The sequence below is a fragment of the Ictalurus furcatus genome, chromosome 12 (genome assembly GCF_023375685.1).
Source record: "Ictalurus furcatus strain D&B chromosome 12, Billie_1.0, whole genome shotgun sequence".
Taxonomy (NCBI): domain Eukaryota; kingdom Metazoa; phylum Chordata; class Actinopteri; order Siluriformes; family Ictaluridae; genus Ictalurus; species Ictalurus furcatus.
The window spans coordinates 12,290,366-12,313,056 of NC_071266.1; the positions used below are offsets into that span (position 1 = coordinate 12,290,366).

General features: G+C 39.5%; 1 protein-coding gene across 3 annotated transcripts; it reads left to right on the plus strand.

Moving 5' to 3' along the window:
- Positions 1 to 560: 560 nt before the first annotated feature.
- card14 (caspase recruitment domain family, member 14) lies at positions 561 to 22,485 on the plus strand. 3 transcript variants are annotated; one of them, XM_053637634.1, is made up of 22 exons: positions 561 to 803; positions 999 to 1,397; positions 4,751 to 4,888; positions 6,023 to 6,229; positions 6,726 to 6,844; positions 7,019 to 7,177; positions 7,348 to 7,467; positions 8,396 to 8,521; positions 11,601 to 11,747; positions 11,842 to 11,976; positions 12,083 to 12,189; positions 14,055 to 14,122; positions 14,563 to 14,602; positions 14,950 to 15,166; positions 15,355 to 15,481; positions 17,153 to 17,390; positions 17,471 to 17,534; positions 18,113 to 18,227; positions 18,378 to 18,536; positions 19,316 to 19,434; positions 20,434 to 20,549; positions 21,335 to 22,485. In XM_053637634.1, the coding sequence occupies exons 2-22, from the start codon at positions 1,187 to 1,189 to the stop codon at positions 21,540 to 21,542; spliced, it is 2,940 nt and encodes a 979-aa protein (XP_053493609.1). In that variant the 5' UTR covers positions 561 to 803; positions 999 to 1,186; the 3' UTR covers positions 21,543 to 22,485. The 3 variants fall into 3 exon arrangements, with proteins under 3 accessions (XP_053493609.1, XP_053493608.1, XP_053493611.1); XM_053637633.1 differs by having other exon boundaries at positions 561 to 1,397; XM_053637636.1 differs by having other exon boundaries at positions 561 to 1,397; positions 12,086 to 12,189.
- Positions 22,486 to 22,691: the final 206 nt, after the last annotated feature.

Here is a 22,691-nt window from a genome sequence, read left to right on the forward strand (position 1 = left end):
ACAGTTATAACGTAAAATTTACACCATCCACCGTAAACATGACTACTTTGCAATTCTGTTCAATGTGAAATGTTTAACGACTGTTGTGTGAAGTATCATAACTCCTATAGCCTACGTGCAAAGTGTTTTTGTTGTCTACAATGCCTTCGATATAAAAACGTAACAAGCACTTAAATGTTGGTATGTCAAACTGAGATAAGCACGTCACAATATACTGAAAACATTTTAGCGTTAATGTTACGTATACCTTATATCTGTTATTCTGTCGTTATTTAAGTGAAGATTAAGTTTATACGTTATTATTTGTTACTAAAATGTCGTTGCTGCATGAGATCCTGAGCAGAACAAGTACAAATAAGGGAAACAGATCATTTGAATCCTGACTGTATTGTAAGTTTACACTGAGAAAGATCTATCTGTTTCTATCTGTTTAGTGTTGTCACTTTCTTATTTTTCTGTCCAGGGACATCATGACCTGTACTGTGTATATAAACAGTGCAAATTATCTTAGTGCAGAGTGATTAATTGAGAAATGATCCAGCTCTGAAGGAATGCACCTGTGCTCAGGTGTGTCAGAGTTAATTAACCTAAATAAACGTATGATTAATGTTAGGCTGCTGTCAGTAGGTCGGTTTGAGCCGTGCGTGTGTGTGTGTGTGTGTGTCTTCCAGTAAACTCTCCTCCCAGGCTCTCCCTTCCTGCTAGACGAGCCACTCTCTCACTTCCTCTTACCTGTAAGACTTTGGACCTGGTTGGTTTGTTTTGATAGAGACGCACTGGGTTCACTAATAAAGCCTGCAAGTGTAAGTGTGTGTGTGTGTGTGTTTGTGTGTGTGTGTGAGAGAGAGAGAGAGAGAGAGGATGACATCAATCCATTATAATTTGCGTATGAGTCTCCATAAATAGTGTTTTGGTTTTTTAAATAACAACAATAATGAAATGCAGGTGAAGGTGTTTGGTGTGTGTGTGTCTGTGTGTGTCTACTCTTTGTCTTTCAGGTTTTCCCACGGACTCAGGCACTAGCTGGAGGCGGTCCTAGAGGCGGAGCTTCACTCTGCACGCGCCGACGCTCTTGTCAGGTTTCAGGAGTTCATTATTCACCTTACCTGAGCGCGGTTGTTGCAGTCTCGGCACGAGCTCTAAATCGTGTACGCTTGTGTGTGGTGATCGTCGGAGTGTGGTCAGCATGTCGGACATTACGTACGAGCCACCGGACTTTAAGGACATGGGCGAAGAGGAGCTGTGGGATCTGATTAATGACAACCGGCACGCGATCTCTCTGGGAGTGCGCCCGTGCATGCTCATTCCGTACCTGCGGCAGGCGCGCGTGCTCAGCGACCTGGACGAGGACGAGATTCTCTCGTGCCTCAAGTTCACCAACCGCAGCATGAGGACCAGTGAGTGTGCATGGAAAAAAAAAAGTTTAGCATGAAACAAAAAGGATAATGTGCCGCCATTTTATAATTTATCTAACAAAAAAAATCTAAATACTAAAATGAAATGTAGGTGAACAAGACAACAACAATAACAACAACCAGGAGAAACTCAAGAAAGCTGTTCAGAAGGATGTTATAAAGTTATTATAGATCCAGAAGGTGCACGTTGTTAGATAACAGGTCTGTTTATCTCACTTTTATAAAGGGGGTGCAAACGTTTGTATTGAAATTATTTATTCAATTATTTATTATTGAAATGTTATTGAAATTTATTATATTGTTTATCAGTAAAAAAAAAATGGGTTTATTTGTGTAACTGATGTTATTATGGACAAAAATGAGTTTCGTCATTGTATTCCATTTTTTTTCCCTAAGGGTATGCAAACTTTTGCACTTCCTTACACACTCATATACACACAAATGCACAAAGGCAAAACATCTTTCAGGATGTATGATGCTTTATACCAGGAATTCTCATCTTTTTTGTTAACAGTTTAAAAACAACAACAACAAATAACAACAAATAACTCGATAGGTAAAGTTTATCACAACAAACGTGGACGTTGGCTTCACAAAGCCAGTCTGGAAGTTTGACACTGCTTCATAAGGTAGTTTGGAGTCGAAAGACAGAAAGAAAGAAAAGGTGACAGACAGACAGACAGAAAGACAGACAGACAGTTACTGGTAGAAAGACAGATGACAAATAGAGTGATACAAGTGGATAGATCAGGGGTGTCCAGTCTTATGTGCAACGGGTTGGTATGGGTGCAGGAGAAACCATGCCTGAGTTTCCTGCTTGATTGTAATCAAAAACCCGCACCCACACCGTCCCTTTGTGGAGAAGATTGGACACCCTGGAGATAGATGGGGAGAGAGTCTTATTAGTAGAAATATAGAAAGAAATATGGACAGAGAGAGGACCTCTGTTACAGGTACATTGACAGAGTGAGAGGGAAGGCTTCAGGCCGTGTTCACGTAGGTGTGTGTGAGTTTTGATGGCTGTAGTTTGAAATATTGAACATTTCTAGCCAGGCTCTGAACAATCCATCAGTGTAAGTCTATGGGAGGTTTGGGGATATTTGATTGTCCGCTATGGGAAAACTGTAAGTCCGGTCAGTTAGAAAAGTCAGAGCACACTAAGTCAGAACAGGTTGAATTTCTTTAGGGAGTTTGGTGAATGCAGTTTGAAAGCTCTAGGAGGAGTAACGGATAAAAATTTTGGGTCTCAGACGAATAGAAACCAAAGTGCAGAACACATCTGAACGGATCTGTTTTACAAACCAACTTTTTTCCAAAACTAGCCACGTAATGTTTTTTTTTATTATTATTAGAGCACATTTGAGCTAAAATATACAAAGAAGACAAAAGACACAGATGAGAAAGGGGAGTTGTTGAGGTTGTCAATCACCTTATGACGTGTTTGTGTAAAAGTCAGAGGCAGCTGGCAATCAAAAACACAGCAATGATACACAAACTTCTGAATTATCTCAAAACGATAAGGCTGAGGGATACAGTGCTGCGTCACATAATTCGAACAAGACACGACAAATAGTATATCAAAAGCGGTTAAGTTTTAAAAACATTTTATGACTGCTGTTTAAAAATGTTGTCATTTGAAACCATGATTCATTTTCACTCTTGTGGTGAAAAATGGGTGTTTGTTTGTAAACATCTTTCCAGTAACCTAAGGTCACTGTACTACAACAACAACAACAACAATAGATAAATAATATAAGTTGTACACTATCATAGCCAGTGTGTTCAAGTTAAAGGTGTAATAGTCAATATTTCTAATTTCTTACTAGTACAAATAAAGTGGAAAATTATGTAGCACTGATCACAAATAATAGCTTCAGCCATCATCTGAGAAGAAGTGCATTACGAAGCTGGAAAATTTGTATTTGGATTGCCCTCTTGCCAGTCATTTTATAGCCCCACCCCCAACGGCGCTTCACCAACTCATAAATAATTATGAGAAGTTGCATGTTTATAATTCTATTATAACTCTGCTTTCAAGCAGTTGAACATTCGAGTTTGCTTGAAAGTGTTGTCATGACAGTCCTTGCTAACGCTGACTCTAGCTGAACCACCATAAGTTTTGGGGGGCAGAGCTTTATGTACATGGGTGGAAAGGGGCGGACTCAATGAGTAAAAAAAAATAAAAAATAAAATCTTATTCAACTCCAACCATTTAACCATTAGAGAACTTTTTTTTTCCACAAACCTTACTTAATGCACCTTTCAATAAATTTTTTTAAAAGAGTTTAGGTGACGTGAAAGTTTCGTAGTGTTCTGGTGATGGTGATTTCTGGTGGTGTGGAGCGTACGTGCCAGGTGAGAAGATGCTTCACTGAAAAACAATAAATGAGGAATTTGAGTTTAAAGAATGAACTTGTGTCAGAATGAAACACAACCCAGAGTGAAATCTAATCCTCTCCGTCGAGGCTGTTGAAGGTCACGTATCTCACTGCATTTCTCTCAGCGTTTGAAAGTCTAATGACAGCACTGTGGTGTAACAACATGTCATCTGATCCCGATCTTCTCACTTCTAACATTTTTCTCACATTCTTCGTTTTTTGTGCGTTTGGGGTGCAGCGGGTTCATCGTTTCTTCTCAAACTTCTGCATGAACAGACGCTCCAGAGTTTTTCATAGCAGTTCCAGAAACTGCTGCTTCATTACTCAGCCTCAGCTACATTTAATAAAAGATTAAACAATGTACCGTTCCGTCTTATAACCACATATCTTGATCCTGACTGGTCAGAAGGTGCTGATTAATTCTCTATAACAGCAGCTCTGTCAGTAGCACAGGTTTATTATTATTAATACGCTTGTTCTAATACTTTACCGTTTCTATAGTAACAGCTCACTCACCGAGACTTGTCCACATAAAAGGATTTTTTTTAAATTGTTGATGTGAAATTTTCCTGAAATAAGGAGACGTTTATGTAACATTTATGGAAGGAGTCTCCAGTGTTAAGGTAAAGCTGTAACTTTAAGTTTCTCGACATCTTCAGGACAGAGGAGTTTACACTTCTTTGCAGTTTCTCGGTAACACGACAAGCTCTTTAGTTAATAAAACATTGTAATCATTGGTAAATTGCTGTGGTGTAAAAGGAATAAAACACTTGGGTACACTTTATAAACTGGTGAAAAAATCTGCTATATCACTAATTTTGGGATGGAAAGGTCTAGAATATTCTAAACGCTCCGTAGTTTATCATAACATTATTATTAGTCATAGTAGTATTTCTTCATCTTGGTGTTGTGGTAATGTGTGTGTGTGTGTGTGTGTGTGTGTGTGTGTGTGTTTAGGTCACATGCTGGATCTGCTGCGTATTCAGGGGCGTAACGGAGCTGTGGCTCTGCTGGAGGGTCTGATGATCCACTACCCCAACCTCTACACCCAGGTCACGGGCCGCAAACCCAGCACCGAGCCCAGCCGCTTCAGTGGTAACACTCATTATCATAATAATAATAACAATAATAATTATTAATAATAATAGTAATAATAGCAATAATGATAATAACAACAACAATAATAATAATGGTAATAGTAATAATAATAACAATAATAATAAAATAGTAATAATAATAATAATAATAATAATAACAACAAAAATAATAACAGTAATAAAAATAATAGTAATAGTGATAATAATAATAATCAATAATAATAACAACAGTAATAATAATAACAATAATAATAATAATAATAATAATAATAATAATAATAGTGATATTAATACTACTACTACTACTACTACTAATAATAATAATGACATGTTCTGGTAGTACTAAATATAAGACACTGGTGCAACAGGAGAAGAGTGAAATGAGAGAGGGAATATGAGTGTAGTGGAGACAGAAAGAATATGTTAAAGTTTAATTAACTGTAATATCTGCATTGCATATTTATACCTACAGTAAATGTTCATCTGTCTCTTCTGACTCCTGTTAGTAGAAAAATTATTCATTGCAGCTATTATGAATAATCTTAGTTATCATATAAACAGATATAACAGTGATATGACGGTAGAACAATGTAATATTATAACAAATACAAGCCAACCGAACTCATTAATCTCTCTCTTCTTGTTTCCTCGCTCTTACTTCTCTCTATGGTTTTATTTTCTCTCCACTATTCTAATTTTTCTCTCTTATCTTTGTTTCCTCTTTGCTTCTGTCTCTCATTGCTTTTTTCCATTTATTTCATATATTTCTCTCTCTTACCCTCCTTCTGTCTGTTTTTTATCTCACTTTTAGCCCACATTTTTAAGATATATTTTATATTGATATTTTCATCTTTCCATCATTGCTTGCCTATTTTGTTCAATCTTTTATTGTTGTATTTTGTTTCTTTATTTCTCTGTTAATAAGTTAATGAATAATGAATAATAATAGTAATAGCAAAAATATCAGCATGAAGAGATGTATGGCGAATGAGGATAATTAGTGAAATAAATGAAAATAAAATATTGAAGATAAACAGTGAAAATAAATCAAATAAAAATAGCAATACAAAATTTAAATATTAAAATAAAATAAAAACACTATTTCTTTTTCTGTGCTTGTGTGTGTGTTCAGGGTTGATTAAGTACTCGGAGCTGACAGAGTATTTGGTTCGGGCCGTGACGGGGATGCAGAAGGAGCTGCAGGCGGAGCGGGAGGAAGCGGCGCAGCTGCGCTCGCAGTGTTGCAGCCTGCAGACGGAGCTGACGCGAGCCACACAGCAGGTGGAGGAGCAGAAAAGCCTGCAGACTGAACACACACGCCTGCGCAAGTCCCTCACAGGTATCACACACACTTATCACTAACAAACATACACACACACACACTTGCGCGCACACACACACACACACATACTCGCACACACACACTCGCACACACACACACACTCGCAAAGTTATCTTACTCACACACCCCTGCGCACAGGGGTATCTCACCTACTTATTAACAACAAACACACACTCACACACACACACACACACACTCGCACACACACACCCACACACTCTCTCTCACACACAGACACACACACACACACACACACACACACACACATACTCGCACAGTTATCTTATTCACACGCCTGCGAAAGTCCCACACAGGAATCACACACACTTATCACTAACCCACTCACACTCACACACACACTCACTTGCACAGATATCTCACTCACGAAAGTCCCACGGAGATAGCACACACACTACACTCTCACAAGTATCGTTCACACTTTGAAACATGAATAAATTGTGCATGTATCATTTGTGTGTGTGTGTGTGTGTAGAAATGCACAGAGACCTGTTGAAGCTGAAGGATGAAAAGTGTGATCTGTATGTACGATATGCTGCAGCAGTGGAGGAGAAATCAGAAGTGAACATTCGCTGCAGAGACCTCAACCTGCAGGTGTGTATGTGTGTGTGTGTGTGTGTGCACTGCTTATAGACTATAGTCTTCAATTAGGTGTAAGAACAGTGTACAATAATAATAATAAGAAGAAGACAAATAAAAAAATTTTTCTGCCCGTCTCTTTCTCCCTGTCTCTCTCTCTCTCTGTCTGTCTCTCTGTCTGTCTCTCAGGTGTATCAGCTGCAGTGTGAGTTGAGAAAGGCTCAGACGGAGACAGATTTCCAGAGAAATCGGTCAGTGAGGAGAATGTCCTCCAGCGAGACACAGCATCTGCGTGACGAGATCATCACACTGCGCAGACAACTGCAGCAAGCCGAGAACATCACACCAGTGAGGCGCATACACACACACACACACACACACACACACACACACACATGCACACACACATACACACATGCGCACACCCATCTATAAACTCAGAGACATGCTCATCTATAACACTCAGAGACTGTGTGTGTGTGTATCACTGTGTGTGTCTGTGTGTGTGTGTGTATCAGGCGTGTCAGGACATCCTGGCCCAGGATTTGAAGGACGCGACGGATCGGCGCACTGAACTCGCTGAAGAACTGCGGAGACTTCAAGAAGAGAATGAGGCCCTAACGAGAGAGAGAAGCGAGGTAATGTTTTCTTCAGGACTTTATTAATTCATTTATTTACTTACTTACTTACTTAAAATGAAACTTTTACACTGGAGTCTTTTATTCTGAAATGCAGTCTAGGTGCTACACTAAGTTAACTAGCTGGCTGAAGAGCTAGATCAGAAACGTCCCCGATCTTCTGAAAAACTTGTGGAGATAATGGTATCCATATAAGGCTTTTGGCATCATGCTGTCACACTAACAGCCTGTTTAACTTAGCGTGCTACTGTTTCAGATTAATTCAATTCAATTCAATTCAATTTTATTTGTATAGCACTTTTTACAATAGACATTTTCTCAAAGCAGCTTCACAGATATATCAACACCGTATATAGATATTAAAAGTGCGAATTTATCCCAACTGAGGAAGCCACTGAGTGGCGACGGTGGCGAGGAAAAACTCCCTAAGATGTTAAAAGGAAGAAACCTTGAGAGGAACCAGACTCAGAAGGGAACCCATCCTCATCTGGGTAACAACAGATAGTGTGAAAAAGTTCATTATGGATTTATATGAAGTCTGTTTGGCCTTAGAAGCAGCCGTAATCTCAGCAATCTGGAACTGGAGTAGATGAGAGCGCCATCCAGAGGTAGGACATCTGAAACGGATCAGGCAGGTCCGGAGAGCAGAAAGGATCAGGATCTCTTGTATCTCCATAAAATTGTGTGTGGCTCGGCAGGAGAGAGGGAGAGAAAAGATTATTTGGACTGTGCTTAGTGTAACGGAAAGTCAAGTCAGGGTAGGCTTGAGTAAACAAATACGTTTTAAGCCAAGACTTAAACAGTAAGACTGTGTCTGAGTCCCAAACACTAATTGGAAGACTGTTCCATATCTGAAGACTCTTCCATAACATTAATCTCTCTCTCTCTCTCTCTCTCTCTCTCTCTCTCTCTCTCTTGCTGTCTCTAGCTGTTGGAGGAGAAGGACTGTCTCGCTCTGGAGGTACAGAAGTTGACTCTGGATTGTGAGATGTATCAGCAGAAAAGCTCTGTCTTCCAGAACCAGTTTGGAGAGCTTCAGGCCGAGCGGGACCGGGTCAGTCTCAGTCAGATTATAGCGAACAGTTATTGTTATTATTATAATTCGATTTAACTGCTCATCTAAATACATTCTCTGGGAAATTTGAAAATACAGCTTTAAATTCTTCACTCAGGATCAAGTAGAATTAAGAGAGTAAAAGATATCAGGCCTGAAGGTAAACTAGTGTCGCGTTTCATCAACAAACCTCCTGCGTGACAGGAAATGTATCGGAGCCTTAGCCAAGGCTAACTCACATTAGCTTCATTCCTCTTCTCTCAAACATTAGCTAGCATGGTAATAACTCTGAATGCTAAGAGCTCGCTGTCACAATACAGAGGCTTTGCTAAAAGGAAAAAAGAAAGAAAGAAAAGAGAGAAGAAAGAGAAGTAAATATAGAAAGAAAAAAGGAAAGAAAAAGAATGGTACATTTTAGCAGAAGAAAGTAAGGATGGAAGGAGGGAAAGAAACAATGAAAAAACGAAAGATAGAGAAAGTAGGAAAGTAAAAGGTAGAAAAGACTGAGAAGAAAGAAAATTAATTATAGAAAGACAAAAGGAAAGAAAAAGAATGGCACATTTTAGCAGAAGACAGTTAAAGGAAGGAGGGAAAGAAAGAAAGAATGAAAGAAAGTCAGGAATGAGAGAGAAGAAAGAAAAGCAATTCAAGAAGGACAAAAGGAAAGAAAAGGAATGGCACATTTTAGCGAAAGAAAGAAAGTAAGAAAGAAAGAGAGAGAGAAAGAAAGAAAGATAGAAAGAAAGAAGTAGGAAAAATAGAGAAGAAAGTAAATTACAGAAATAACAAAAGGAAAGAAAAATAGTGGCACATTTTAGCAGAAAGAAAGAAAGAACAGGAAAGAGAGAAGAAATAATGAAAGAATGAGAAAAGAGAAAAAATAAACAGACAAAAAGAAAAGTATTGAAAAAGAGAAAGAAAAGGAATGAAAGAGAGAGGAGGAAAGAACGGGTAAGTAGCAGCAGATAGACGACGCTGATGACCAGCCTGGAAGGCAGAGCTAACCCTATCTGATATCTGATATTTTGTCACCAGGATAAAAGATCAGATTAATACTGAGGTATGAAAGCCTATTCTCACTAAAAGCCTCAGTTCAGTAATGAATCATTTGATTTTTGTTCTGTTTCTTTAATGGAACTGATCTCGGTTGTGAGCTCTCTCTTTTTTTTTGCATGAGGTTTATTTTGAGACAATGTGGAAAAGTCACATCTCTATTTCTGATGTTTCCGCCTTTCACTTCACTACACACACTCTTTGTCTGGAGCGTTTCAGGCGTCTCACTTCCTCATTCTGTGCCGTCTATGTGTACTCGAGACCACGTTATATGTGTTCTAGATCTGTGCACAGCAGTCACACAGAGTGCTGCATGTTACAGGCAAGCCGAGTGTGAGAGTAAACACAGACATCACTAATGGAGCTAACAGGGAAGGGAAGGGGATATTTCCAAAATCCTTTATATTTAGATCCCTATATTCCCAGAACCCAGTATTTACAGTATTTACATTTCTCAATTCCTAAATCCCTTTATTCCCAGGATCTTATATGCCCAGGACCATGTATTCCCAAAATCACATGTTCTCAGAACACTCTATTCCCAGGATCATATTCCCGAAACTTTAGAATTCCAGAATCCTATATTTCCAGAACCACACATTCCCATGATTCTATATTCCCCAGAACCATATGTTCCTGAGAACAATATATTCCCAGGATTCTATATTGCAGTTACATATTCACATAGTCCTAATTTTACTTTTTTTCCCAGAGTCCTGTATTCTCAAAACTCTATATTGCTTGGCTCACACATTCCCAGTGCCATATTTTCCTAAAGTTCTATATTCCCAAAGCCCTATATTATCAGAATCCTATAGTTGCAGAACCCTAAATTCCCAGGATTCTCTTTTCCCAGAGACATATGTTCCCAAGAGACCTGTATTCCCAGAACCACACATTCTCAGGATTCTATATTCCCGGAACCATATGTTCCCAAGAATCGTATATTACCAGAACCACACATTCCCAGGGTTCTATATTGACAAAGAAATATGTTCCCAAGAACCCTAAACTCGCACAACCACACATTCACCAGTATTTGATTTTCCCAGAAACATATGCTCCCAAGAACCCTATATTCCCAGGGTTCTGTATTCCCAGAACCATATGTTCCAGAGAACCCTATATGCCCAGAACCACACATTCTCAGGATTCTATATTCCCAGAGAAATATGTTCCCCTATGTGACCCTATATTCTTAGGATCCTACATTCCCAAAACCACATGTTCATATAATTCCTACAACCCTATATTCCAGGCTGTGTTTTTTTTCCAGAACCCTGTATTTTTAGAACCATATATCCCCAGAGCCCAATAATTCCAGTTTTGTATATATTCCATGCCTTTATATTCCCAGAGCCATATATTCCCAGGTTTAAGTATTCCCAGAGTCCTACTTGTCCAGTTCCCTTTAATCCCAGTGCGCTGTATTCCCAGTGTTCTATAATCCCAGAACCCTATATTCTTGGGTTTACATAGTCCCAGAGTCCTATTTTGCAGTACCCTATATTCCCAGAACCCTACGTTTCCAATATTTCCATAACCTTATGTTCCTCGACGTTCATATTCCTAAAATCCTATTTTTCAAGTGATTTACATTACCAAGGCTTTATATTCCTGGAACCTTATATTCTCAAACCTTCTCACATTTCCAGAATCCTGTATCCTAGTGCCCTATATTCCTACCATAACATAAGGGAATTTGTCTAAAGGTTCCTAAGATCATGGTTGGGATCCTGGGGTCACCACTGGTTGTACCTTTTTTGTGTTTTGGTGACTAATATATTTGTTTTAATCAAATTTATAGACGGACTGAAAAAAAAAACTATATTATCACAATGCGTGATTGTAAATATAGAGCCGCTAGTGTTCTTCTCATGGTGAAGGAACACGGGGTCAAGGCCGCATGATAGATAGGCATGAGTGATAGAACCCTGGAAACACCTTAAAGAACGTTGTTATCATAACAAACCCTGCTAGTTGATCTTCATTTTTTAACAGCATTAGCGTGGCTCCCTCTGTTTAGGCGTACCTGGCCCGTGACGAGGCGCAGGCCCAGATTGCAAGTAGTCTGGCAGAGAAGGACACGCTGAGAGCACAGCTGGTGGATCTCCAAGAGAAAATCTTCACTCTCAGAGCACAGAAGACACAGAGAGACCCCAGCCAGTCCAGCGTGAGTGACACTCGTCTACTTATTCACTACGTCCTGCTTGTTCACTTCGCGCTGGTCCTGCGTCGGCTCACTCATTAACCATCTTTTCATGCAGGAGAGATCGTTAAGCTGGGACAGCGGTAGCACCATGAGCTGTGACGGTCCTCCATCCAGCCCCCTGTATCGACCCAAACTGCGCCGCATGAATGCCCTGCCGCCCAGCTGCTCCAACTGCTTCGACTACAGTAAAGTGGGTTTTTATAGACACTTTAATAATCATCATTTTATACATTTATATTCCATGAGTTGGATAATTACATTTTTTAAAATTTGCTTTATGTTTGGTTTTCTTCCAGCAGTACAGAGATGATGGCTTTAATAGTGTGCGGTCCAGTCTGGTGGAGCCTCCCTGTTCAGACTCTCTGCGCAGGAGAGAAACAGACCCAGAGTTCAGTGACCACAGGTGAGCTTTACATCCGTACAGGGAAACTTTGAAATGACACAGATTACCTTTATTCCTGTGCAGGTGTGCTATATTTGTATAGATATACTATAAACTTTCAGAAGTGAGCTTTGTACTTGCACAGGTGAGCTTTAGACCTGCACAAGTGACCTTTATACCTGCACAGGTGACCTTTATACCTGCACAGGTGACCTTTATACCTGGTCATGTGAGCTTTATACCTGCACAGGTGACCTTTATACCTGCACAGGTGAGCTTTATACCTGCACAGGTGACCTTTATACCTGCACAGATGAGCTTTATACCTGCACAGGTGACCTTTATACCTGCACAGGTGAGCTTTATACCTGGTCATGTTAGCTTTATACCTGCACAGGTGACCTTTATACCTGGTCATGTTAGCTTTATACCTGCACAGGTGACCTTTATACCTGCACAGGTGACCTTTATACCTGGTCATGTGAGCTTTATACCAGCACAGGTGACCTTTATACCTGGTCACGTGAGCTTTATACCTGCACAGGTGACCTTTATACCTGCCAGGTGACCTTTATACCTGGTCATGTGAGCTTTATACCTGCACAGGTGAGCTTTATACCTGCCAGGTGACCTTTATACCTGGTCATGTGAGCTTTATACCTGCACAGGTGAGCTTTATACCTGGTCAAGTGACCTTTATACCCGCACAGGTGCCCTTTATACCTGCACAGATGAGCTTTATACCTGCACAGGTGACCTTTATACCTGCTCAGATGAGCTTTATACCTGCACAGGTGACCTTTATACCTGCACAGATGAGCTTTATACCTGCACAGGTGACCTTTATACCTGCACAGCTGACCTTTATACCTAGTCAAGTGAGCTTTATACCTGCACAGGCGAGTTTTAGACCTGACAAGTGAGCTTTAGACCTGCACAGGTGAGCTTTATACCTGCACAGATGAGCTTTATACCTGCACAGGTGACCTTTATACCTACACAGGTGACCTTTATACCTAGTCAAGTGAGCTTTAGACCTGCACAGGTGAGCTTTAGACCTGCATAGGTGAGCTTTAGATCTTAGCTGAGTTTCTTGGCAGTTTGTAACTGAAATGTCTGAATGACTCCTTCAGCAGTTTCCTGATGAAGAGTGTGCAAGATGTGGGAGGAGCTTAGTCTATGTGCTGTGACGTGATGAACACGTTTTTAGACACAGGTTGCCTGAGACGTTCCACTTATATCTCCTCATCTGTATGAATCCTCAACAGAAACCTGCAAGATTTTTGTTTCCTCTAAACAAGCCAGTCATCTTGTTTGAAGTCAGAAGTTTGTTTCTGACATGCAGTTCTGACTCAGCAGGAAACAGGATTAAAGAGGAGATACTCTCAATTACTGAAGGCACAACATCATTATACACAATAAAGATACAAATTAAAATTAGGGAAGAAATAACCAGCAAATCTCACAGCTTTACAGCTTCAGGATCATATTTACCCTTGCAGCATGGTCGCCTCATAAAGTTTACAATGAGGAATTAAACCATTCGAGCATGCACAGGTGGCAACATACAGATTTATGTTCTCACGTCATAAACATGTTTATTATAATCATTATCTACTGTATATATCTACACACAAAACAAACCTTATGAAAGTAATAAAAACGTACCAACACAGGAGTTCTGCTCAAGTCAATCTCCTTATTTATAGTTAAGAAGAAGTTCCTCATGAACGTATGTATTGAAATCTCTGTGGGAACATGCAAATAAAACATCTACAGTGTCTGCTGCACTTTTAACATCCTCATAATATGCAAAATATAAAAATACATAAAAAATAAATTTCAGTAAAAAAAGAAATTTAAATAATTGTTTGTGTTTCCCACAGTCCGGAGTCAAGTGATGATTCTTTCTGTATGCTGAACTTGGAGAGTGATTTTGAGTTTCTTTGCAAAGGTGAATACACACACATACACACACTCGCGCACGCACGCAAGCACGCATACACAGACGCACGCACGCGAGCACACACACACACACACACACACACACACACACACACACATACACACACGCACGCACGCATATGAAATTTGAACAAATATGAGATTGATTACATACTAAGTTGTGTTCTTGGGTGCTGTGGACATTTAAGATATTCTAGGTCTAGGACATCTAACACACTAATACATGCACCTGTGCACACAAACACACACACACACACACGGTTAATTTCTGAATTCTTGCTTATTATTCCATTGTGACGTTAATGGCTTTTCTTGCTTGGCTGTTGCTTTCATTATGTGTGTGTGTCTGCATGTGTGTGTGTGTGTGTGTGCGTGTGTGTCAATGAGCAGCTGTGTCCTAAGTTTTATATTAACATTTGAATTTTTCAGGTGTCGCCTGTCTGTCTCCTGACTCCCCGGAAACACCTGGGTAAATTACCAAACACACACACACAGACACACACACACACACACATCAAGTAAATTTGTATTTTATTTCTGTGATGATGCCACGTGTGTTGAAACTTAATTCGAAATATAAAATTCATAATTCATAATTTTTTCTGTTCTCTCATTATTCTCTACTCTTTCTTTACTCTTGTCTAATGTTTTCTATCCCCTCGTTTCTCCTCTCCTCTTTTTCTTGTTCTTTTTACTCCCAAATTGTTTCTTGCCTCCTCCCTTCTTCCTCATATTTTCACTGTTCTCCTGTTCTTTTTTGCTTTTCCATCACTTCTCTGTCTTCTTCTCCTCTTTCCTCCTCGTCTTCCTGTACAGTGTGTCCCGGGTGTCAGCTCCTCCGTTCCTTGTGCGTTCTCGTCCTCAAGCCGTACGCATCACCAGCCGAGCTCAGACTCTGTCCTTCCAGGGGGAGGCGCTGCTGAGCCAGCTGCAGGTCATTGGCGGCAACAAGACGGGCGTCTTCGTCCATAAGGTCACCGATGGCTCAGCCGCACATAGCATTGGTATCAGCCCCGGGGCACAGATCCTGGAGGTGTGTGTGTGTGTGTGTGTTTCAGCTGTTTCAGTGGGCTTCATATGCGTCAATACCATTTTGTTCCACATGTGTGTTCATGCGTTTATGCTGCTACTGTCATGTCTCATCGTCTGTTCAATATTGTGATTACGCTAGGTTTACGCCACACGGGATTGATTACCTTACACTTCTCTGTGTTTGTGCAGGTGAAGTTCCAGAAGGAGCAGCGAGCTCTCCGGATGCATCTGGAAGATTCCACCATGGAGGAGGCTCTGTGGGCGCTTGGGCAGGTCAACGGACCCTGCAGCCTCTCACTGCGAACTAAACAAGATGGTGAGCACGTCTCTTTTCATCTCCTTAAGCAGATCCTTCTGCTTCGTGACATCATCTTTTGGTCTTTTGAGATTAAAAAACAAACACAGCGTGCATATAAATCAGAAGAGGTCTAAGCCCCACCCACTATCGGACACTGTTGCTATCTAAGTCAAGCTTCTGAAAAACGGACGCTGTCATTTGATTGGACTCGAGTCAATGAATCGACAGTTTGGAGAGTCTAATTTGAAATTTTTTGGAGGGCGAGCCCTAATTACCCTAATTACCCAGCCCTAATAAAAGGAACAGAAATTCAAACGTATCTAAAAAGCTAACAAGTGGCCTATGCTTTAACGATGATCTCAAGTGCTCTCTACACCAGGGGTGTGAAATATACAGCCCACGGGCCGGCCCGATAAAAGTTCTAATCTGATCCACCACAGAATTTGAGAATCTGTGTTCTTAACCCTCTTACATCGTATGGCCGAAAAAACGGCTTGCCCGTCTTTGATCTATTCCCGTAAGGACGATATACCAGCTTGGTCGTCTATGCCAAATACCCTTAAGGCCGATATAGCGGCTTTACAGTGTAAACATTATCCCCTGCTATGATTCCTTACTTATTTAATTATTATTATTTTTAACCCGGAAGGTTGATGACGTCATGACGTCACGACGTGATTACGTTATTACGCCGGAATTACGATGAAGATCCAAGCGTGAATATTGGTGTAATAGTAGAAGTGAACTAAAAATGCCAAAGCGAAAAGCTAATCGTGTTCCAGCTAAAGTTACAGCTACAGTGAACACAGGTACATCTAAAACAGTGAAAAAAAAATAAAACATACACAGTCACACAGGCAAGAGCGAGGATTCCAGATAGTGACAGCAGGGAAAGTTCAGGCGATGTTGAAACCGAAACTGAAACTGATAGAGACGCAAACTCTCCTGATTCAGACCCTGATCCGTCTTCATCTTCAGCATCAACCAGTGCGACTGACACTGCAGGGGTCTGGAGTCATAACGGGACCATTTCTGTGCATTCGTGAAAACACTACCTGCTGGTCTGATGGTCTGAAACTCGACTTTTGGCGCTAAAATGCATTTATTTATTTATTTATTATTTACTTGAATTCATTCAAAGGCATTGACCACGCTGATGCTCGTATGGTACTTCTAAAGGAGTATAAGGATTTTTCGTCATTTCTCTAGTTAAGAATTGTGCTCTAAGTGGAGTAAAAACACTGAACTGCTTCATTTTCAAAGTAATATTACACAAATACATTATTATAAGTTGTTTCAAGGCCTAAAAATGTTAAAATTAAAATGTTGATTTTGGGGGCAGTTTTGGCCTGGGAACTCAGGGTTGGCATGCTGTTTCTATGGGGAATATAGGGTTGTGGGACATAATACTGTGGGAACTAAAGGGTAAGAGGGTTAAATATAAATCGTCTGGTGGACCAAAAATATATATATTTTTAAATAGCTAATTTAATTTATTCCACTAGGGGGCAGCAATAAACTCAAGGTCATAAACTCAGCTACTGACAATATGTTTGATTAGTGATTAATGATTAATGTTGTAACACTACAAAATGTGGAAGGGGGTGAATACTTATGCAAGACACTCTATATAACTAAACTGATTTTTTTTTTACCTACAATGATTAACACTCTTACAATCTTCCCCAGCCTATCAGAATCTTCTCCAGCAGCTGAAGAGCAGTGAGGTCACCTCAGGTGACTCCTTCTATGTCCGAGTGAACATGTCACTGGCAGGGGGCGGGACCGGGATGCTGTCCATCACCTGTAACACCATCCTGCACGTGACAGACAGTCACTACACCCGTGACGGTTACTGGTGGGCAAGCCACGTCCACGACTGCCAGCTGATGGACCAGAAGAGTGGGTGTGTGCCTAATTTCTACAGGTGGGACAGCAGCCATTTTAGATCGTACAGTACAGTGCAGTGTTTTATACAGAGGTTCAGGAACGTTCTGTTGTGTTTAGGGCACAGAAGCAGTTAATCAGAGCGATTGAGGATCTTTCCTTTCAACATAAAGCACCCAAAAAGGTAAAGTACTTCCTGTTTCAGGTTTTCTTGTTTCAAAGTGCTGACACTGGAGACTCCTTCCTTCTTTCCTTCCTCCTTAAATAATAAGCATCTTCTTTTATAAAAACTCATCATGTCACTGTTTTTTTTTGCAATCTGTTTATGTGGAGCTTCTACTGTACAAGGCTCTGTGAATGAGCTGTTAACATATTAGAACGATGTTCTAGATGTTCTGGAAAATGAATCAACACCTTCTGACCAGTCACAATCCAGAATTTAAATGTGCTGTGGTATAAATGGTGATAAAGACAGCATATCATCACCCCTGGAGCACACCATAGCTGCCAGTTTGGATTTTGTCTGATAGTTCATCTATTTAAAAAAAAATCTAAAATTTTTTTTTTTAAAAAAGGTCTCCATGGCAACCGTGGCTGTGTTGATGAGGCAGCATCAATAAATGATCTATCAAATCTATCAGGATGAGCCATATTGTTATCGTGGGAGCCTTTGAAGGATTGTTTTGTCTTATATTATAGTTAGGCAAAGTGCAATCCTATAATTCTCTGTGTGTGTGTGTGTGTGTGTGTGTATACACACAGGTGGAGAGGGAGCAGATGAAACAGAAGGCTGTGCGGATTGTCAGTACAGCACGACAGGGCAGGAACCCGTTGTGGGTCAGTGTGGAGGAAGACAGCGACACAAACTCACCAAGCAGTAAGAATGAGAGAGAGAGAGAGCAAGAGAGAGAGAGAGAGAGAGAGAGAGATAATAAAGTAATAAACACCACTTCAGTCACTTCATTCTTCTAATCCGGGTTTAAACCACTCTTCCTCCTTCTCCCTGCCCCCTGTTTTTACCCCTCAGATGACGGTAAGCCTGGCTCTATGAGCCTGATGCCCTACACGCTGGTGACCCCTCATTTCCCCCCTGTTTGTCGCCCTGTTCTCTTGCTTCCCACAATCCTCAGAGGCATCCTTCATAAACGACTGGCTGAGCAGAAGGGCTACCAGCTGTTTGAGCCAGGTACGGAAAATAAAAACGCTGTCCACTCGGCAAAAGTTTACATCTGTGCAAAATGTGAATTAAGCATAAAAAAAGCAAAAAATAGATAAATCAGTGTAAATACATAAACAGGAAACATTACTGTTAAAATATTAATCAACTCTAGTTAATGCCTGAAGGCATAGTAATGCGTTAAAAAGGGCACGAACAAACAAATAAATAGATGAATAAATACATAATAATAATAATTGTAATAATAATAATAAATGTTAAAATGTGTAAAAAATAATCAAACAGTTATTTGTTTGTTTGTTTGTTTGTTTGATTGTTTTTAAAGTGTTTTATATAAATAAATAGATGGAGAGATAGATAAATAAATACATAAACAAAGAGAACAACAATTTAAGTGCTTTAATATTTGTTTCTCAAAAAAACGCTGATAATAATGAATAAAAAATATTTTCCATGTAAATTATTTTAACATTTAACCCTGTCCTCTCCTGTTGTGTTCTATTGCTCCGGGTTTTCTCTTTAGATTTTTTTAGCAATATAATTTTTAAAAATTATTTTTAAATGACCAATATATCTTATTTTCCCTCGTTTTTTAATCAATATTTTATTTCAGCTTGAAATTCTGAACTCATAATGATGCTAAAGTCCATCTCTGGAAAAAAACAAAGCAAATCTCTAAAAATAATTTTCTGTTTATGAGAGGAAGTGATGCAACTGTGTACAATTTCATATAAAAAAAAACTGCATTGAGGAAAATAAAATGTAATTGATGGTGTTGAACTTCTCAGAGACTCTGAGTGCCTCTGAACACGCTGTGCGGATGCAGAAGGGCGAGGTTCTGGAGGAGTGTGAGCCGAACACACACTGCTGTTATACCGTGCAGGGAGTCGAGAAGATCATGAAACGCGTATGTAACTCCTTACACACACACACACACACACACACACACACACACACACACACAAACAATAACTAATGTTGCACAAAAACATCCTGTATCTCTGGACACAGCAGGTTTCAATACATTTATCACTGGAGTATACTACACTGTTACTCAGTACATTATTTAACACAGGAACTTTAATGCAACAACAAAAAAACTTCCCAGTGTGTAATGCTTTAGGGATCCTAGTCATTACTCCATACTCATTGTTTTTTATAACTTAAATTTCACTACTCCGTTTCAGCAGAATCTACAGCTTTACCACTGCATTCAAATTATTACTAGTTCCACAGAACAGAAAGATGAAGCCACTTTTGTAAAATGTAAACCACTGTTGTTTTACATTTGAAAGCAATATGGCAGTACACAGGGTGTCCCAAAAGTCTCCACACATACAGTAGAGGACAATGTTTGCCAGCACCTGAGTGGCCTATATGGATAGAAATGGACGAATCCTTCTGATGTTGTAAAGGAGAAACCGACATGAGCGTGTCAGATTAGCAATGTGAGAGGAAAAGGACAGGTGATTGTCCATGGTTACCCTTACGTTGTGTGCTGTAACCAAAGTTCTCCAGGAGAACATGAAAGAAATAGTAGTTGTTGATTAGCTAATAGTGAACTCCCGTGTTTATCTGTGTGCTATTACTTACTAATTCATTAATCAGAGTTTCTAGTTAGTTAATAGAAGTTACTAGAAAGTTAATATTGCATTATTCATTTCTTCCTGTGTAGTTAATCATTAATGACGCATCCGTATTCTAAAGTGTTACCCAATCTTCTTTTGTCAAAGGTGTTCTTAAAGTCTGTCTGAAAATATATATGAAACATTTCAGAAATTATTTTGCTAAAAAGCATTAATTTCCCCTCTGTTTTGGGACCCTCTGTGAAGAGTAATTGCTGTAAACAGTGCTCTGGTGAGGTATGTTCTGGTTTAAACAAGTCATTTTGTTTGTGTGTGTTTAGGGCACTCACTGTGTTCTCCCGCTGGGGTTGGATTGTGTACGGCGGCTGCATCGCGCTGGGATTTTCCCCATCATCATCTTCATTGCATCTACAGAACGTAGCGCTCGCAAATTAAAGTAGGCAACCTCGTACAAGACAGACGTTCCCGCTGTCCATTTGAATATTAAATCATTATTAAATATTCAACCTTATCCAAGAGAAACTGTGTTAGTGGTCAGCAACAAATAATGCGTCCCGACTTTAAATTTGTAACAGTATTTTATATATATATATGCACTACGCACTACATATTTTTATTTTTAGATCTATAAAATACTTACAAATGATGAACAAAAAATCTCTGAACCTGCAGTTGGGGCTTTAAGAAAAACCTCATCAGCAAATTTATATATTGTGATATGTACTGTATTATATTTTGTAAAGATATCTTCACACTAAAGTATTGTGAGCATCCTACTTCATGTAGTGTGAGAACATAAACCATACTGATTTTATCTAGTAAATTATTCATGTTTTTAAAGTATAGTGTCCCTGTCACTATACTGGGTTATTAGGCCCCACACAGACCACAGGGTGAGCACCCCTTGCTGGTCTCACTAATACAACTTCCAGCAGCAACCTTAGTTTTTCCCAGTAGGTCTCCCATCCAGCTATAGACCAGACTCAACTCTGCTTAGCTTCACTAGCAAACCAGACATGAACTGCAAGGAGATACACTGCTAGCCAGATTGCTTATTAGTGCACACTTTGTTCTAGGATCTCTAATGAATGTTTCTCATTTGTAAGTCGCTTTGGATAAAAGCATCTGCTAAATGAATAAATGTAAATGTAAATGAATGTAGAACCTCAAATAAGTTAAAACACAAACTACTTATAATTCTGTGTTGTTTCCCGCACACAGACACAAACTTCGTCAGAACTTCATCACAGAGACTCAGCTGCTCGAGTGTTCCTGGAGCGAGGAGCCTCTGCTGGACAAACTGCCCTGCTTGTACCGCACCGTTGCTCCTGAAAGCTGGAACGACAGCGCCGCTCTTCTGGACAACCTGCAGCGCATCGTCCAGGAGGAGCAGCGCAAAATTGTCTGGGTTGAGCCGGACCTCTGGTGATAAACACTCGGTCAACACTAAACTGCATTTAATGATATACAGAACATCAACAGCAGTGAAGGAGAAAAACAAAAACACTACAAAATACATTTTACTTTTTCACATCATCTGTAGGTCACATGACCATCAGGTGTCAAAAACAAGATGTAGATTCATGCTGAACGTATAGCAGTCTGGATTAAACAGAAACAGGTCATGTATGATGTTACACATCTTTGGTGTATGGTCCGTGAGGAATTTAGTTCTTGGTTAAGAATTATTATAAATAATGTTAATGTGTTCATTTCTGGTGTTGGTTTGGGGGCAAAACTGCACAAAAAAAAGTTAATGTATAAAATATTTGAAAAACAGCTTGCATCAAAAAAAAAAAAAGGCTCTGAGTTGAAGTGAAGTGGAAAAAGTTCACTAAAGTTTAACTTCTGGTGTTTAATATTTAATATTTTTCGGCCTCTCTCTTTAAGATGTAAATTCTTCTTGTCTTACTTCAATGACATATAGGTTATAAGGTTTTGCTAGCGTGCAGTAATCCCAGGAATGAGACGTGTGTGTCTGTGTGTATGTGCATGTATGTGTGTGTGTGTGTGTGTGTGTGTGTGTGTATGTGTGTGTGCATGCATAGCAGGGATTCCCCCCTCATCATACCTAAATTTGTCCCAAACTTCATTCCAGCATGACACACACTCTTGATGCTGTTCGATTGTGCTGATAGAGTTAAATTCCAGAATTTGTCCCAATCTGAAGGTTCTTCTAACGCTCCTCATGTTGATCTAATTTAAACTGTATTAAAATATTTCCACCATCATCATCATGTCTAATTGAATATCTGGACATGTCTGCTGGATTTAGTGTTCCTTTTTTTTTTAAAATTTATTAATTAAATGTGGTGTGTGTGTGTGTGTTTACTTTATTGTAGTATGTAATAAACCTGACAGCTCTAAACAGATCTCAGTTTACACAGTTTTCTCCTTATATTCTTCTTTGGTCATATACTATAGTATAGGTTATAGTTTTGTGCAATTTTTTTAATGTTAATTGTGTACATTTGCAGAATTTATGTGTAATTTCTATTATTGCATACACTACAGTATTGTGTTCAGAAAACATATTAAAGCCTTATATTTTTTTCCACAACTAATATTGTATATATTT

Coding starts and splice junctions, on each gene's coding strand:
- card14 (XM_053637633.1), top strand. CDS start 1,187: ATGTCGGACATTACGTACGAGCCACCGGACTTTAAGGACATGGGCGAA. Junction 8,522..11,600: donor TTCAGGCCGAGCGGGACCGG/GTCAGTCTCAGT, acceptor CCCTCTGTTTAG/GCGTACCTGGCCCGTGACGA. Junction 17,391..17,470: donor TGTGTGCCTAATTTCTACAG/GTGGGACAGCAG, acceptor TGTTGTGTTTAG/GGCACAGAAGCAGTTAATCA.